Source organism: Bidens hawaiensis, unplaced genomic scaffold (genome assembly GCF_021521415.1).
Source record: "Bidens hawaiensis isolate Kalapana, Puna unplaced genomic scaffold, B.hawaiensis_p1.1 tig00009076_1, whole genome shotgun sequence".
NCBI lineage: Eukaryota > Viridiplantae > Streptophyta > Magnoliopsida > Asterales > Asteraceae > Bidens > Bidens hawaiensis.
Window position 1 is genome coordinate 32,733 of NW_027491666.1, and position 17,227 is coordinate 49,959.

The following is a 17,227-nucleotide window of genomic DNA, read 5'->3' on the forward strand; positions in this document are numbered from 1 at the left end:
GGTTTTATACAAAAATATGGTGTAGTCATAAAGCCTCCATAAAGCCATAACTTTATTATTTTATTATTATTATTTTTTGCCTTCCACCCGTGTTATGTACTAAACGCCCAAAAAAAGCCATAATGTCGGGGGGGGGGGGGGGGGGGGGGGTCCCGACGTTTTATCCCATAATGCCGCCCATAACATGCCACTACGGGTGTTCTAAGTGAAATTAGTATGATGTGTGAATAAAAAGTGTTTTAAGTGTTTTACTAAAAAAGACATTCTCTCTTTTTTACATGTAGCATAAATTGAACCAATTATAACCTAAAATAACAAAACTAAACATCAAAGTACAATTACACAATTTAATATGCAATTAACATGTTTAATGACTAGTTAAATGTGATCAAAACTTTAAATTACATGCATGAAAATTATTAAGGATTGGTTTGATGAAGAAATGGATTCAAGATTAAATGTTAAAAACGATCACTAAAATCGAATTTAGAAGTTGGAAGAGTTTTATTAAATTGAACTGTTATAAAACAAGTAAAACAGGTTGAGTTTTTTAGAAAACTTGTATGAGCTTACGAGAAGTATATATTCTATAAAAAGGTCATCTAAAACAAAAAGAGTTGAGGAGTCCTAACTTATAGTTTCGAAAATGCAATAATACACATTGATGAAAGACTTATTTTGAGATATTGATATATTGCATTATGAAAACAACTTAAACCGTTAAACGTATATGATATTATTTTTTATAAGAAGTAGGTAACTTTGGAGTATTATAATTGAAGAGGTAGGTCCCAGCAGAGCCCAGTTGGACCCGCAGGACTCACCTTGAAGAGAGACGTCTGCGCAGAAACCAACTGGATCCGCAGGACCCACCATGCTCAGAGACGTGACGTCCTTACGCGCAGTACGCAAGCTGTTCCCGCAGGAAATGCCTCCCAATGGTGAAGTACTCCGCCTGTTCCCGCAGCTGCGGATACAAGCCATCAGGGAAGGCCACCCGCGCAGCAAGGCTACACGCACAAGGCACTTAGCTCTCAATAATTCAGTAGTCACCTGAAGGAATGAGCAAAGCCGGGAACAATCCCGCACAAAGGCGGGAGGGGGAATACTCCCGCCCAAATGAGCCAGTCCGTACGATACTGGAGGATCTTTTGTACTGTACCTGACGAGGTATGGGCAAAAGATCTGACCAGAGATACGACAGCTCATTGACAACAGTATGGCGAGCAGCATGCTCTTGTACTGTAGGTCACTATTAGCCGCTGCCTACTCACCAACTCCTGTCATACCACGTGCATAGCCTGCAGTTGGTGGAAAATGAATAGTACACAGCAGGCCTGGTCACTGTCGGCCGCTGCCTACCCACCAACTACCAGCATGGCACGTGCGTAGGCAACAGTTGGTAGAACAGGAATACTATTCAGCCGGCTACACCTTCTTGGAAACCTACATTCGACTATAAATACCCCAAGTGGTATGATCATCTCATCTTATCTTGTATCTTATATCTTATACCTGATATCTGCTCTAGCAATCTCTTAATATACACTTATATTCAAGAGCAATCTAGTCTGATTCTCACGCCGGAGGGTGGACACAAGGAGGTACCCCCCCCCCCCCTTCTCAGTGACGAGCTCACGGTGTCTGTTTTGCAGGTTATCAGAAGAACCATCTTTGCCGGGTCTAACCCCTCGTGGGAAACATCTATTTAACCCCCAGATTATCCGTAATCCGCCCGGGGTCATTTAGTGTTTCTTCATTGGCGCCATCCGTGCATAAAAGCTAGAACTTCATTTCTTTTCAGTTTTTTCAAACTTCTGGAAAGATGGTTAAAGAAACTCCGGTAACCACAACCCCATCTACTGGGGGGAATACCGGCGACTACACAGTTTTTACGAACACTACCCCAGTTACCCAAGCTGGGGCAAGTGCAGTAAATAATCTCTCACTAGGATTCACCGATACCCAGTTAGAGAGACAAAGAACGAGGCTCCCCCGCCAAACACTCTATGAAGTTAAAGCGTGGGCGGAAGCACGTCAAAAAGAATTCCAAGCTGAGTTGGATGAACGCTTACGTTCACTCCAACAGCCTGAGGAATTCGGAGAGTACTTGGACGATGATTCGGAGGAATCCGATAGTGTCGCAAACCCTCGTCATAGGGCGAAAGGGAAGCGTAAGGAAACGGACTCCCAACCGAGAAGGCGTTTTGGAGAAACCTTCAAACCAAAAAACGCGGGTGGAAACCCACGTGACTTCTCCAAAACATTTACACCAACTGCTGCAAAGGCGGGAACGTCCAAATTTGCAAGGGACATTGCGGAAGCAATCGTGCCGAAAAGTGCCAAACAGATGTCCAACATCGGCACTTACGATGGTATATCTGATCCAGACGATCATTTGAACAGGTTCATAGCGGGGGCAACCGTCAGTAGTTGGACGGAACCTACGTGGTGTTACATGTTCCAAATGACGCTTGTTGGGGCAGCTAGAGCGTGGTTCGATCGTCTACCGGTCCACCACATCTACGATTGGGAAGACTTCCAGCAGAAGTTTAGCCAACACTTCAGCCAACAAAGAAAGTATACCGAGGAGCAATGGACAATCCTCAATTGCATTCGAGAAAAAGATGAATCTTTGCCAGACTTCATCACTCGCTTCAACTCAAAGAAGCTAAGTCTGGGTAATATCAGCGAAGATCTTGTTCGCGCTGCTTTCATCCAGGGCGCGAACGACCCAGAGCTCATCCGCACCTTAACGGGTAGAGATGGCATGCCATCCACATGGGATGCCATCATGACAGCAGCTAAACGCTTTGCGGAAACGGAAAAGCAACTGGGTAGAGATCTCCCCCAGAACACAAACCTCTACACCCAGAAAACAAGAGAAGACAACATCCTTACCGCCCGACTAAACAAAAAGCGGAAGCTAGGCATTTGGCAGTCAAGGGTAAACTTTGACACCTCATCCGGCTTGCAACATCGGTTAGGCGGAAGGGATAACGTACAGTCGAACCAGAACTCCAGATGGACGCCACTCACCAAAAGCGTCACCGAGATATTCGCCACTGAGGAGCTCCCATGGCCAAAGGCTCCAATAATCCGACATCGTCACAATGCTGATCGGAGCAAATACTGTGACTTTCACAGGACAAAAGGCCACAACACTGAAGAATGCACAGACGTGAAGGACATCGTCGAAGCATTTGTCTGAGATGGGACGCTCGCGCACCTCGTGGCGTAACGAACGCTGAGCAGGCCGATGCGTGTAGAACCCCAGCTGGGGAAAACACGAATGAAATTGCAGCTTCAATGTTGGAGACTACATACTGCGTAAACAACGAGATCCCGAACCAGGTGCATATCGGCTCGATGGCACTCCCATCCCAACAACATGGAAGGGAGCTCAATTACACAGTTTGCATGTAGATCAATTCCAAACTTGTAAAGAAAAGGCCCACAGCCACTTCTAATGGAAATGATTCTCCTTAGAACATTGATGCTGATAATCTTACATTTATACTTATGAACTTTCCACACTGATATGCCAGTCTTAACCGCATACATAAGTGGGAAAGAAGTCGTTACTTGTGGAAGGCGGCAAAACCCGCATAAACACAAAAAACGACAAACCTTCACGCAGGTCAGTCATAGGTAAAGTTTGGTGATCCCACTAAGTGAAAGTGCCGGTCCTAACCGCACAAATCATGATAAACTGAACCCATTGACAACCGCGCGTCGAACGGTTAATTTATTCAACACTGATGCCGGCTTTCACCGCATAAATAAGTATAAAGAAATTGTTGCTTGTGGAAGGCGAGCAAAACCCGCATAAACACAAAAAACGACAAACCTTCACGCAGGTCAGTCATAGGTAAAGTTTGGTGATCCCACTAAATGAAAGTGCCGGTCCTAACCGCACAAATCATGATAGAAGAAACCGAACTAACCTATTGGCAACCACGCGTCGAACGGTTAACTTATTCAAAATACTTAGAAAATTTCTAACAGAACGATGAGGAAAACCTACACGCAGGTCAGATGTAGGTAAAGGTTAGCCATCCTACTAAGTGCAAGTGACGGTCTTACCCGCACAATCACGAACGAGGAAGCAAAACTTCAGCCTATTATCTACCACGTTCAAAGGTTAACTTATTCTAAACACTTAGAAAATTTCAAAAGAAAAGATGAGGAAAACTTCCACGCAGGTCAGATATAGGTAAAGCTTAGCCATCCTACTAAGTGCAAGTGACGGTCTTATCCGCACAATCACGAAAGAGGACGCAAAACTTTAACTTATTATCTGCCACGTTGAAAAGTTAACTTATCTAAGTACTAAAGAAATTGCTAAGTTAAAACAAAATATGCGTGAAATAAACAAGGCAAGGAATTGGCAAATAATCTTTATTCCATCGAAATTCAAATATTACAGATTGCTGGGTACATACCGGCATACAAAAGAAGCTATACAAAAATAAAAATCTATAATGGTGGAAAGGGATCTTCAGGATCAAGCTTCAGGACCACTTCCACTTGGACCCGCACCATCAGTAGAACGTGGCGGTTCAAGGAAAGCTTTAAGGATAGCTAGCCCATCATCAGCAACAGCAACTTCGTTCACCTTCTCCACCACCGGATGCGGGAAGGCGGCATACTGATTCACTGCTTGGTCATATACAGCTTCAGTATCAACGTCATATAAAGGGAAGTTGGAAGGCGGGAGGCCTTTCTCAACAAACCCTAGACCAAGCAGGAAGCCGGCCTTTTCCCCATCCTCATGAGAAGCGTTGAGGGCTGCGCTCATAGCATCGTCATAAGACGTATCCGTGAAGACCCGATGCACAACCTACAAAAAGAAAAAATACAAGTATCAAAACCTTTTCTATTTACAAAGAAAAGCGTAAAGATATAATGAAATTAAACATACCTGAGACAACGCTTCTCGAAGAAGCCATTCCTTGGTAACCAGAGCCTCCTGGAGGGCGGCTTGAGCTTGGTTACGGGCGCGTTCGGCCTCACTTTTGTTGAGGTTGGCAAGCAACACTTCTTTAGCCGCAGCCTCTTCAACGCCCTTTAGCTTCTGCTCAGTATGGTCAAGCACCCCCCTCTGGTCCAAGATCTCTTGGAGCTTCTTGGCGTCTTCCATCGCCAAGGCATCATGAGCCTGTTGGAGCGCCTCTAGTTTGGCTTTAAGTTCCTCATTCTCGAGGCGTAGAGGCTCAGCAACAGCTTCAGCCTTGGTGGCCCTCTCAGTTGCGTTCCGTGCAGTTTCCTTAGCCAGCCGAAGCTGTTCGTTAACAGCTTGGGCAGCCTTGGAACGGGCCTCGAGCCGGGCCTGAACTTCAACCTCGAGGGCCTTGAAGGCCTTCTCCTTTTCCGCAGCCACTGCGGTAAGCCTCTTGTTCTCCTCCCGGACAGCCCGCGCCTGAGCTACTTCTTGAATACGAGCTGCTTTTATCTTGTCGTTTTCACGACATAGCAGCTCGACGCGCGGCTGCATCCGGGCCAGGAGAATCCGAAGCTCGTTGGTTAGCCTACCCTCCTGGTAGATAGCCATTGCTTCCCCCAACGCACCACTGGGAGCTGCGTGACGAGCCCACTCCACGCACTCCACAGGCGTGCGAAGGGTTGTTCCTCGGCGGATGTTCCATCGTGGAACATACACTTCATTGGAATCCGACACTGCAAAAAACAAAAAGCAGTTAGGAAAAGATGATATATAAAAAAAAATTAAAAAATAAAAAAAAAAGGCCAAAAGAACCCTACGCACCTGTAGGGTCGACAACAGGCCGATAGCCGCCAAACCCATCACATGAACCCAAGGGAAATCCATCCAAGAGGTCAGGCAGATGGGAAGGAGGCAGAGGTTGGCGAGAAGCCCCAAGCATACCTGAAGGATCGGCCGTAGCTGCCGACGTCGGAGGAGGCATAGAGGCCGCCGCGGTAGAAACCAACAGAGGTGAACTCACCGGAGGTGAACTCACAACCGTGGTCGCCGCTGCGGAAGTACCCGCAGAAATAGTCACCGCCGGCTCAGTGAAAGATTCAGTAAATATGGCACTGACAGCCGGCGGAGATGTCATCACAGTTGGAACAGTTGGCTCAACTGGGTGAGCAACTGAACCAACTGAAGCAGGCGCAGCCGCCTGGGTCATCGCCTCAGGTAGGTTGACCAAGCCTACCGTCATGGGTCCGGAGGTGCTCCTCCCCGCTCCACCCTGGAATGCGGTAGCATCCACGCCTGCACAAAGAAGATATAAGTATAATGGCGGAAAGATATGAAGTTAAAAAGTAAAGGAAGTTTGTACTTACGGGTTTTCTTGAGCCTAAAAGTGCGAACAGGCGGGGACAAACCCGATGGAGCCGGCCTCTTCACGCCGCTCACCGTCGTTGTCCTGGGCTGCTCGGAGGTAAAGGTCGTCTCAGCCTCCGGAGCAGTGGTCTTAGCACCACCAGGGTTCCCCGCCACCTCCTCGCTTTCGGTCTCTGAATCAGACCGATGCACCGGATCGGCAGTGGAGGCAACCTTCGCCTTCCCCTTCCCGCCGGCAGCCTTCTTCTTCCGCACCAACGGAGGACCATCTGCGGATTCCTCATCAGAAGATGACAAGATTAGAGGAATTCCAGCAGAGGTTTCAGCATTGAGAGGTCGAGGGTTGAATAACGCCTTACCTGGCCGCGTGGCGCTCAGAATAGGGTGGCCTGGCGGGTAGACCTCCACAAACCGATCCCTCGTTTGCTCCAAGATGGGCAACTCGTTCTCATCGAGAGCACGAGTACCCATCCGAGCGGGACCATCACTCTCCCGCGGCTGCAGGAGAGACTGCAATTCGTTCCCCTCTGAAATAAAAGAAACAGTTAGAAGACAAACCTATATAAACAAATAAGACAAAGCATACCGTAAGGGACAGAGTTCAAACCGTATTCGAGGACGATGGGAACCTGTGACGCCTCCTTCCACACCCGGCTCATCCCAAGCATCACCATCCCAGACTCCGCAAAGCGGTACACCGGAGTCTGGATCCGGGAGATCTTGGCGAACCATTCCGCCTCCTGGTAGTTTGGGGCGTGAAGGGCGGGGAGTGCTATCCCATTCTTAAACGTCATCGCTATCGGGACGACGCGAGCGGAGATATAAAAAAACTCCCTCTTCCACGACCGAAGACTGCGCTCGGTTGCGCAGATCCTGAGCCCCTTGATCCGGTTGACCAAGGTGTACCACCCCTGGATGTACCTCCAAGAATAGAAGGTCATCAACCGGTCAACATGGGGCTCCACGCCCAGAATGAGGCACACCCACTCAAAGTGGTGGATCTTGGCGATCGCCATCGGGTGTACCTCCGTCAAATGCACCCCGTGCCTCTCCAAGACACGGTGTACAAACTTCGTTAATGGGAACCTGAGATTCCCATAAACGAAGAATGCAGCGTACACCCCTATCTTGCCCTTGGGGGCATCGTACACCGTCTGGTGTGGCTCCGGAAACTCAGGCTCGAACGGCTCGAGCATGAACTTCCGGACGATGTACTGAAAAAGCTCAGTGGGAAGAGCACACTGGCATTCGCCAGCAGTGCTCTTATCGTCTTTATCAGACGTAGACGTCGGCATCTCGACGTGCACGTCAGATTCCTCGGCAGCAGCTTCGAAATCGTGAGTAGAAGACATGGTTTGGAGGTAAAGGAATGATTTCAGGAGAATGCTTGGCAGAAAGTATTCGCCGGAAATCGTTTACAAGAAGAGTGAAAGTGTGAATTACAAAGGACCCTCTCCCCCTTTATATACTCATCGCAATTAATGCGATGAATTTAATGCGGAAGAGAGAGAAATCACAGGTGCAATGAAACTATGACACGTGGCAAAGTGCAAGCTGGCAACAGCTGTTGAAAGGACGCGTGCCATTAATTTTGCGGCCACGCGCCCGAAAAATCGCGCCCACGCGCCTGAAAAAGCGTCTGGAATGACCATGTACTGTCACGTCGCCATAACTTCCTGCACGCCTGACACAGTCAGAAGAAACCGTCGGACGACGTTTCAACAGTTTGGACTGTTCTTATCCTTTCACCAACTCTTCGAATTTCAAAATTTCAAAAAGATTCAAAAGTAAGCGGGAAAATACCCCTTACCTTGGCAACCAAGAAACTATAAGACAGGTGCGAGTACAGTGTTAAGGCAAAACCCTTCACATACTTAGCACCCGCAGGGAATTGACGCCAGGAATACCTTGGAAGTAAAGTAACCGTAAGACGAGTGCGGGTACAATGTCAAGGCAAAACCCTTCACATACCTAGCGCTCCGCAGGGAATTGAAACCAAGAAGGATCTTCTGGGCCATGCTTGCGGAAACGGGAATAACATCCCCGCATAGCGGGAACGTCGAGAACTATATTGTTTGAAGCTCCAAGATGGAATTGGTGGTTTTAACATAATTGATCACTATGTTCAAAACTACCAAAACCTCATGGAGAATCCACACAAGTGGGACTCAACGCTCCTGACTTGCGAGGAGGTTACAGACCTACCCGCATCATACCCAAAGATCAAGCAGGAAAGTCGGGAATTTCTGCAAGTGACATTAGGACTTCCGCGGGAAGAATCCCCATGGAAAACCTTAAAACTAAACCCTTTTCAAAAACCCTTTGCTTAAGTCCAAAAGTTCACCTCACTTATTAAACATTCATGAGAAGAACATTGGACTGGGGGGACTTGAAGAGGTAGGTCCCAGCAGAGCCCAGTTGGACCCGCAGGACTCACCTTGAAGAGAGACGTCTGCGCAGAAACCAACTGGATCCGCAGGACCCACCATGCTCAGAGACGTGACGTCCTTACGCGCAGTACGCAAGCTGTTCCCGCAGGAAATGCCTCCCAATGGTGAAGTACTCCGCCTGTTCCCGCAGCTGCGGATACAAGCCATCAGGGAAGGCCACCCGCGCAGCAAGGCTACACGCACAAGGCACTTAGCTCTCAATAATTCAGTAGTCACCTGAAGGAATGAGCAAAGCCGGGAACAATCCCGCACAAAGGCGGGAGGGGGAATACTCCCGCCCAAATGAGCCAGTCCGTACGATACTGGAGGATCTTTTGTACTGTACCTGACGAGGTATGGGCAAAAGATCTGACCAGAGATACGACAGCTCATTGACAACAGTATGGCGAGCAGCATGCTCTTGTACTGTAGGTCACTATTAGCCGCTGCCTACTCACCAACTCCTGTCATACCACGTGCATAGCCTGCAGTTGGTGGAAAATGAATAGTACACAGCAGGCCTGGTCACTGTCGGCCGCTGCCTACCCACCAACTACCAGCATGGCACGTGCGTAGGCCACAGTTGGTAGAACAGGAATACTATTCAGCCGGCTACACCTTCTTGGAAACCTACCTTCGGCTATAAATACCCCAAGTGGTATGATCATCTCATCTTATCTTGTATCTTATATCTTATACCTGATATCTGCTCTAGCAATCTCTTAATATACACTTATATTCAAGAGCAATCTAGTCTGATTCTCACGCCGGAGGGTGGTCACAAGGAGGTACCCCCCCCCCTTCTCAGTGACGAGCTCACGGTGTCTGTTTTGCAGGTTATCAGAAGAACCATCTTTGCCGGGTCTAACCCCTCGTGGGAAACATCTATTTAACCCCCAGATTATCCGTAATCCGCCCGGGGTCATTTAGTGTTTCTTCAATAATATATCAATTCTCAGTCAAATGGTTTGCAAGGCTGTTTGAAATTATTTAAAGACAGAATTCCTAGTTGCGTTCATGTGCTTTCCGAGCGGGAGCTTTGAGCCCCCTAAAACCTAAAATGACCCGATTGAATTTCCGTGGTTTCTTGGTGCTTCCTTTTAAGTCCTTCCTTGTTATGTAGCTACCGTGGAAGGTTCCTTACTTTTTAAAAGTTGATTTTCTATGCAATTAAGCATATGGTCTTCTCATGTTTTACTTTCTCTATTTCACACCAAATCTAAAACAATGTACTACTAAATTATCTTTTAGTGATTTGTAATTGTTTAAGCACTTTTCACAATTAGAAGATAGATAAATGCTTTTCATGTTAGAGAAAAGTGAATGAAGTGCATCTACAACAACAAACCCATACAAACCATCATGTCATCGTCACATCATATTCCAAACTTTTCTCAAAAACCTCAATTTCTTCCACAACAACATACCTCCACAAACCCCATTAAAAATATTAAGTTGTATATATATGTTATATGTATGTATGTATGTGAGGGAAATGATCACATCATTAGGTTTTTCCTAGTTTGCTTCTACGAACTTCCTACAAACTTTGAAGGCATATTCTACCTCCACAACAAGGAGATTTGTGACCAAAAAGTTTGCCACTTGCCACATAGATTCAAACATTGTGTTTTGTAACCCATTGTGGATGCTCTAATATTTTTCTTTCAACACGATATATCATATTGAGTGGTATACCGTATACATACCAACGTTGTTATATTTGTCATAATATGATCATTTTCTGTCGATCATTATTAGTGAGAAGATGGAAGGGTGATAACTGATTACTGTTGAAGGTTTAGTAAGACGAGAGTGATGATCACTACCAATTTAATGAGATGATAAGACGTGTTTACTAGAATGTTTTCTAAGCTATTTAGAGAAATGTTCTGGTTGAAAAACACTCTAGACAATAATGGACATGAGGTGCATTCGTATTAATATTTAGTATTACTTTCTTTGTAATATTTCAGAAAAATATCAAAATGTTAAGTGTAGTTAGTAATTACCCTAATTTTTTTATCTCACATTCGGTTATAACCAAATCAATTACACAAGTTACTGTTTTTGCACTCCAAAGCCGGTTAAGAACCGTCGCCTATTGATAGTAACTCGTTTTTGACCATTTAGCCCGCCTCGTTTTGACTTACGAGGGCTCAAACTCAGCTCGTTTTAAGCTCTTTTTCTAAACTCAAGCTTGACTTGTGAGTTGTTTTTCAAGCTTACCAGTATCCACCTTCTTTCTTTCTTTTCTAAGAAATAAACTAGAAACTCAACTAATATTTATTTCATGAATTAATTTTTGCTTCTTTTCTCATTTCCTGCTATTTATGCCAAGTAGCCTTTCTGGCTTTCTCTACCATTTTTGTATTTTTCATTAAGACATTTATCACGCTGCTTCTAATTTTCGGCCCATGGGGCCTTCGTTTGGCCTGCTTTGTTTATCGATCCATACGATGAACCCGCATTCTTTCTTTCTTTTTTCTTTTTGATTAATACTACTTATATCTTTTCTTTTAGTTATGCTACTTTATTTTATAAATAACTTTACACATTAATTTTAGACAGAATTACAAATTTTGTCCTTTAAAAAAAGCCAAATTACGGTTCGTGTCCTTTTCTAAGTTTCCTTGCAGGCGGTGTACTTTAAACTTTTTTTTCCTACAAGTTATGTCCTTTACGCTAACTGGGTTAGAAAAACTCTGTTAAATCCCATCACGTGAGAAGCATGTGAGGGTAGTTTTGTCTTTTTGCCTACCCTGCAACTTCTTCTTCTTCTTCCCCCAAATGTCTCACTCTCACACTCACACTCTCCCGGACCTCGCCACCTGCCTGCCGCCGGATTTTCCTCTTCCAATTCCAATTCCAATTCCAATTCCAATTCCAATTCCCACAAACCTGCAATTCACCAAACCCTAACCCTAACCACCATCCCAAATCCTCCTGCGCCGCCGGCCGCCGTCCAACCACCACCATCCACCGCAAAAACCACCACCTCTGGTCCACCGCCACGTGGCGCAAATCCGTCCATTCATCCTCCACCATCTTCCACCACCTCCAAACCCTAGCTCTTGTTTCTAATCACACATACGCCGTTATTATAACCAACGGTTTGTTGACGGCGTTGGGTTTCAACCGGAAGTGGAGGCCACGCTGACTGACGGAACCCTAACGGACCACCACTAACTCTCTGAGTGTGGGGTAAATAGTGAGAAACCGGAGGTCCGAGTGGACGTGGGGCTCCGATCAAACCCCTGTTACCAAAAACGACGTCGTTCATGTGGTTCATTTTCATTTTGAATTTCATCATGGCCACTTGCTCTGCAGCTGCGTAAATTAGATCCCAAGAATCTTCTTTCCGGTGACCAAACGGCGTCGTTGGAGTAGACCAAGCCTGAGTGGGCCCGGAAACATTCCAGTTAAATGTCGATTCCGGCGAGCCAGCTAAACCCCTTTTCGTCTAAATAATTTTAAAAAATAATAATAATAAGTTAGAAAATTTGAAGTTAATAATAATAGAAGTAATAATAATTTTGATAGAAAATGAAAATGAACCTTGAGAGGAGGGTAAGGGGTTTTGAAGCGGTCTTGTAAGGACACAGAGCGAGTGAAGCGGCGAGGTAACCCAGTGACGTCATCATCGTCGCTTTCCGACTCGTTGGAAGATGAGTAGGCGAGTTCGCCGGTGAGAAAATCTGGCGGCAGGCAGGTGGCGAGGTCCGGGAGAGTGTGAGTGTGAGAGTGAGACATTTGGGGGAAGAAGAAGAAGAAGAAGAAGTTGCAGGTAGGCAAAAAGACAAAACTACCCTCACATGCTTCTCACGTGATGGGATTTAACAGAGTTTTTCTAACCCAGTTAGCGTAAAGGACATAACTTGTAGGAAAAAAAGTTTAAAGTACACCGCCTGCAAGGAAACTTAGAAAAAGACACGAACCGTAATTTGGCTTTTTTTAAAGGACAAAATTTGTAATTCTGTCTTAATTTTATAAATTGAGTAATAATTACGTGGGTATTGTAGAGAGAGAAAACCATCTGCCCATGTAGAAGTGAGGTGGCATCAAAAAGGGCGTCTTGGGGGGCTCCATTACGGACGCCCTAAATTAACATAGGGTAGAATGAAGACGAGGGTGTTGATAGCAATGATGATAATAATAAAGTTAAGAATTTGACCAAATGGTCGGTTATATGTGTTGTGCATCATCATCGTTGAAGTTAATTGATTTTTTAATGGTGTTTTTGACTTCACGGTATGTCATTAGACCTACCGTCTACCAATCATCAATAAATGAGTTCTAACCCTGAGACAGGATTTCAACCATCCATTTTTAATTTGACGCTCTAGAGATTACCTCAAGTGTAATTACCAATTTACTAGTATCCACTTTCTTTCATTCTTTCTTTTACTAAGAACTCAACTGCAAACCAAAAATAATATATTTTCATGAATAATTAACTTTTGCTTTCTTCTCATTTCCTGCTATTTATACCAACCAAGTAAACCTTTCTCTACCACTTTTGTTTTTTCAAAAGACAAAGTTATCACACTACTCCATGGATTCACTTCCTACATCTCTACATGACACCATGGATGCACTTTCTCCCCACTCTCCATATATGCTCCTAAAAACGATCCTCAACGTCCATCCGACTTCAACAAATCCTCCGTCGCTACACACCAATAAAATAATACCACTTTTATCATTTGTTGCATAAAAATAAAATATAAAATGACCATTAAGACGAAGGAAAATAACTTACACGGAATTTAGACTCCTTCATGTTTTCCATCAATGCTGTAATCTCTAGTTGCTTTACCACTGTGGCATGAAGTACCTGTTGAAATAGTAGCGCGTCGTCAAGTCAAAGTCAAAGTCAAAAAATAATAAAATTTGATTTAACAAAAAGGTCAACGGGCTTACACTCTTGGTTTTGTTAAGGTCAAATTCAACAGATTTAATCCTCTCCAAAGATTCATGCAACATATGTTCTTTGTCTACAGGTATTTGAGCCGGCTTGTTTTTAAGTTCTTCCAATAACACTTCAAGGTTATGAAGTCGATCAACAAACGGAAAACTATTGTCTTCTCCATCATTTACTGGTTTGGTTTCTGTTTCCGCTTCGTTTTCAATTGCATTTGCGGGATGTACATTGTTCGGTCTTCTCAAAAAGTCAACGGGTTGACTTCCAGTCAAAGCAAGTAGTTTTGTAAACAAGAACATGAGTGGTCTTCCTAATAGGTTAACTAACATACTGGTAATAGATTTACTGTGAGGAATAGATTGTTCTTCGATGGGACTAAATTGATCATGACAGTTATAATAAATAGGTGAGTTAGGTTCTTCGGAAACTGAGTCTAGTTTTGGAATCATGGAACTGGTTCGGGTCGTTAGAGAACAAAGATTTTCTTCATAATCGAATCCTGATTCCATAGTTGATGCATCACTTCTTCTACTACCCTGTTTAATACAGATTAACAAAAGTCAGACAAATGTTATGAAATTATAATATATTAATATTCAAGTTATTTGAAAGGATTACTTGCCTTTAGAGGGTGTATTTGTACATAAGAATCAACTTTCTGTTGATCACTAGAAACACTGGTGATTTGTCTTATGAATGTGGCTTCTGCATTATACACAACCTGAAAAAGAATACAAAAAATAATTAAAAATTGTTCTTTTTTTATTTCAAGATTAGAAAATATATTATTTTTAAGAAAGTAAATACCTTCATGATTTCAGGGTCATTCCATGGACCCATGTTAGATCGAATGCAACCGCCCTCAACAGGACACGTGCACGAACCACCAAGAAAATCAGGCAATTGGCTGAAACAGTTCATTGGTAAGAAATTAAGAATATTATACTTAAAAAAGTCAACAAACTAAAAGGTCAACAGATTAAAAAGTCAGCAAACCTTGCGTCAATGGATTCAAGTAGCTTCCCCAATGACTTAGGTTCCAAAACATGAATCTTTGCAATTGTTTTTGAATCCAAGAACTTTTGTGCAGCAGGCCATATGTATCTTTTGAATGTAGAGCCAGCGTTAACAACAAACATACGGTGTAACGTCTGCGTGTAAATATACAACTTCATTATTCACAGAAACAAAGACTGATTCAAAATTTATTTAATTACAAGAAAGACTGATTTACCTCAGGGTAATAGTTATTGTCAACCTTTGCCATAGCTCCAAGAATACTTGCAGCACTAGGAGTAAAATTCTTCAATCCCTGTATATAATATTAAAGAAAACAATAAATTGGAGTACACAAAATATAGAACATAACCCAAATCCCAAATCAACCCGTGAAAGTAAACGGGTCAAAATTGGTGCATAAGCTAACAGTTGATATCACTTACCATGCCTTGCACATCAAGAATTGTTGTAGTGGAACAAATCTGTTTCTTTGCTGCAATCGAACACGCCGGAAATTTCTCACAAAACGCCCTTTCAAATTCTTGGACATGATACTTTAGGTAACGGTCAAGGTTAGTAATGCGCATAAGTCTACTCGGGTGTGCTTTCCCAAGCCTTTCGATATAAACAGGTCTTCCTTCCTTATCAACTCCATGGTACCCATGAGGGTAATGCTGTAACACTTCTTCCAGTTCTTCAAATTCATAATCCTGTGTGTACCAATATTACATGAATATACATTTTTATAGTAAACTGATATTAATCAGAACTCTAAAAAGATTCAGAAATGACATACACTTAGCATTTCATTTAAGTGGTTTCAACCTTTATGTGCAATGTGTTACAAACTTACAATGTGGTTGAATAAACAAATTTAATTACCTCTAATATTGTGTCGGTTCCATATTCTTTTCGCCAGTTTAGCATTTCTTCCCACATTCGGATCGTTTTCTCAATGTGAAAATCCCTTGCCTTCAAAAACCTAAATGGAAATTAACAAATAAGTTGAGTACACAATATTGTAAAAGTTCAACTAGTTATTTATAAATTTCCTATATTTACTAAAATAAATATAGAAAATTTATAAATTATAACCTTTTACTTTACAAAACAGAACAAGTAACCACTTGTATTATGGCTTGACAAACAAAAAGCATATTCATCTTTGAACATGTTTGCAGTCTAATTTGGAATAAACAAAGTCTATAATTATTGGCATATCTTTAGGAAAGTAAACCATTATTTTATAAAATAATGACTACAGAAACTAAGCTCAATAAGGTAAATTTTCATTCTAATTTGATATAAACAAAGTCTATAATTATGGACATATATACTTTAGGTAAGTGAACCATTGTTTTACAAAATAATATTTTTTAAGAAACTAAAACCTTTACTAACCTCAACAAGGTATGATACTCATCATGTCTCTCAGGAAGCAAATCTTTGTCAATAAGCTTTTGCCTAAGTTCATGAACAGCCCTCTCTTCGCTCGCATCGCGTACATCTTCAATCGAAACCGAAGGAACCCGATAATCGACTTTCCTTTTCCCCCTTTTCTTAAGTGAGTGAGTGAATTTGTTAGAAGCATTTATTGCTTTCTTCCTCAAAGCCCCAATTTTAGACCTTCTTCTTTCATCTTCAGAAATATCCAAATCCAACCTCCTCTCTCTCACCTCATCAAAAGCTTCAACTCCTTCAAATCCTAACAAAATGATTATCAATACATAAATGTGAATAAATAAATTAATTAACGTATTCACCCTGCAATAAATTATTTTAACTCACCTGACATTTTAGGCAGGTACAGAATAATGGAAACTCAGCATAAACCTTCACCTTCACTAGCCACCATTATATTACACATATTGATTTCCCCTAAATCTGTTCAAAGTCGAAATGCCGTGAACCGAAAGCGAAATACACTTATTACAAAACGTGTTACCAACAAAATCTACCGATTACCGTTCAGAAAACCAGCAAACGTATCATGATTGATGTAACAAACACACAACAATATCATTATTATTACAAGCAAGCAAAAGCAATATGAAAGTCGAGTCAGATCTCAAACAGACACCAACACGTCTCTTCTACTACTTTTTTGGTGTTGTTATTTGAATAATAATAATAATAATAATGAAATAAACATACGAAAACCCTAATGAGAGGCGTGGGAACTCAATATACAAAATATAGGCCAATTGGATTCAGGTGAAATACACGGCTTTATATATATACATATACAACTGGTATGTATGTATATATATTGCCGGAATCTTTCTCGATTGACGGAGAGATCTTGGCTGGAGGAGAGGATACAGAGAGGGAGAATGATATATGTATAGGTTGTATGTATAGGTACTATTTTCTTTCTTTCTTTCTTTCTTTCTTCTCTCCAACCAACTTTTGTTGTGCTTATTACAAAGCGAAGCAGCTGCTTGTAATGTGTTGTTTACCTTTGCTTATTTGTCACCCTTGTCTGTCCCCTTTCATTTGTACTCTTGCTTTTTACCTTTTTCTCCCTTTTCTTTTATTAAGATGCATAATGCACCCTTGGTTGGT

At 42.8% G+C, this 17,227-nt stretch overlaps 1 protein-coding gene across 1 annotated transcript; it reads right to left on the bottom strand.

Moving 5' to 3' along the window:
* Positions 1-13,139: 13,139 nt before the first annotated feature.
* LOC143531076 (phosphatidylinositol/phosphatidylcholine transfer protein SFH13-like) lies at positions 13,140-16,501 on the bottom strand. Its single transcript, XM_077026460.1, has 11 exons — positions 16,451-16,501; positions 16,064-16,358; positions 15,545-15,644; positions 15,106-15,372; positions 14,898-14,975; positions 14,660-14,814; positions 14,471-14,570; positions 14,286-14,384; positions 13,663-14,199; positions 13,502-13,576; positions 13,140-13,411 (listed from the first exon to the last, which is right to left on the bottom strand). The coding sequence occupies exons 1-11, from the start codon at positions 16,455-16,457 to the stop codon at positions 13,394-13,396; spliced, it is 1,731 nt and encodes a 576-aa protein (XP_076882575.1). The 5' UTR covers positions 16,458-16,501; the 3' UTR covers positions 13,140-13,393.
* Between the last annotated feature and the right edge of the window lie 726 nt (positions 16,502-17,227).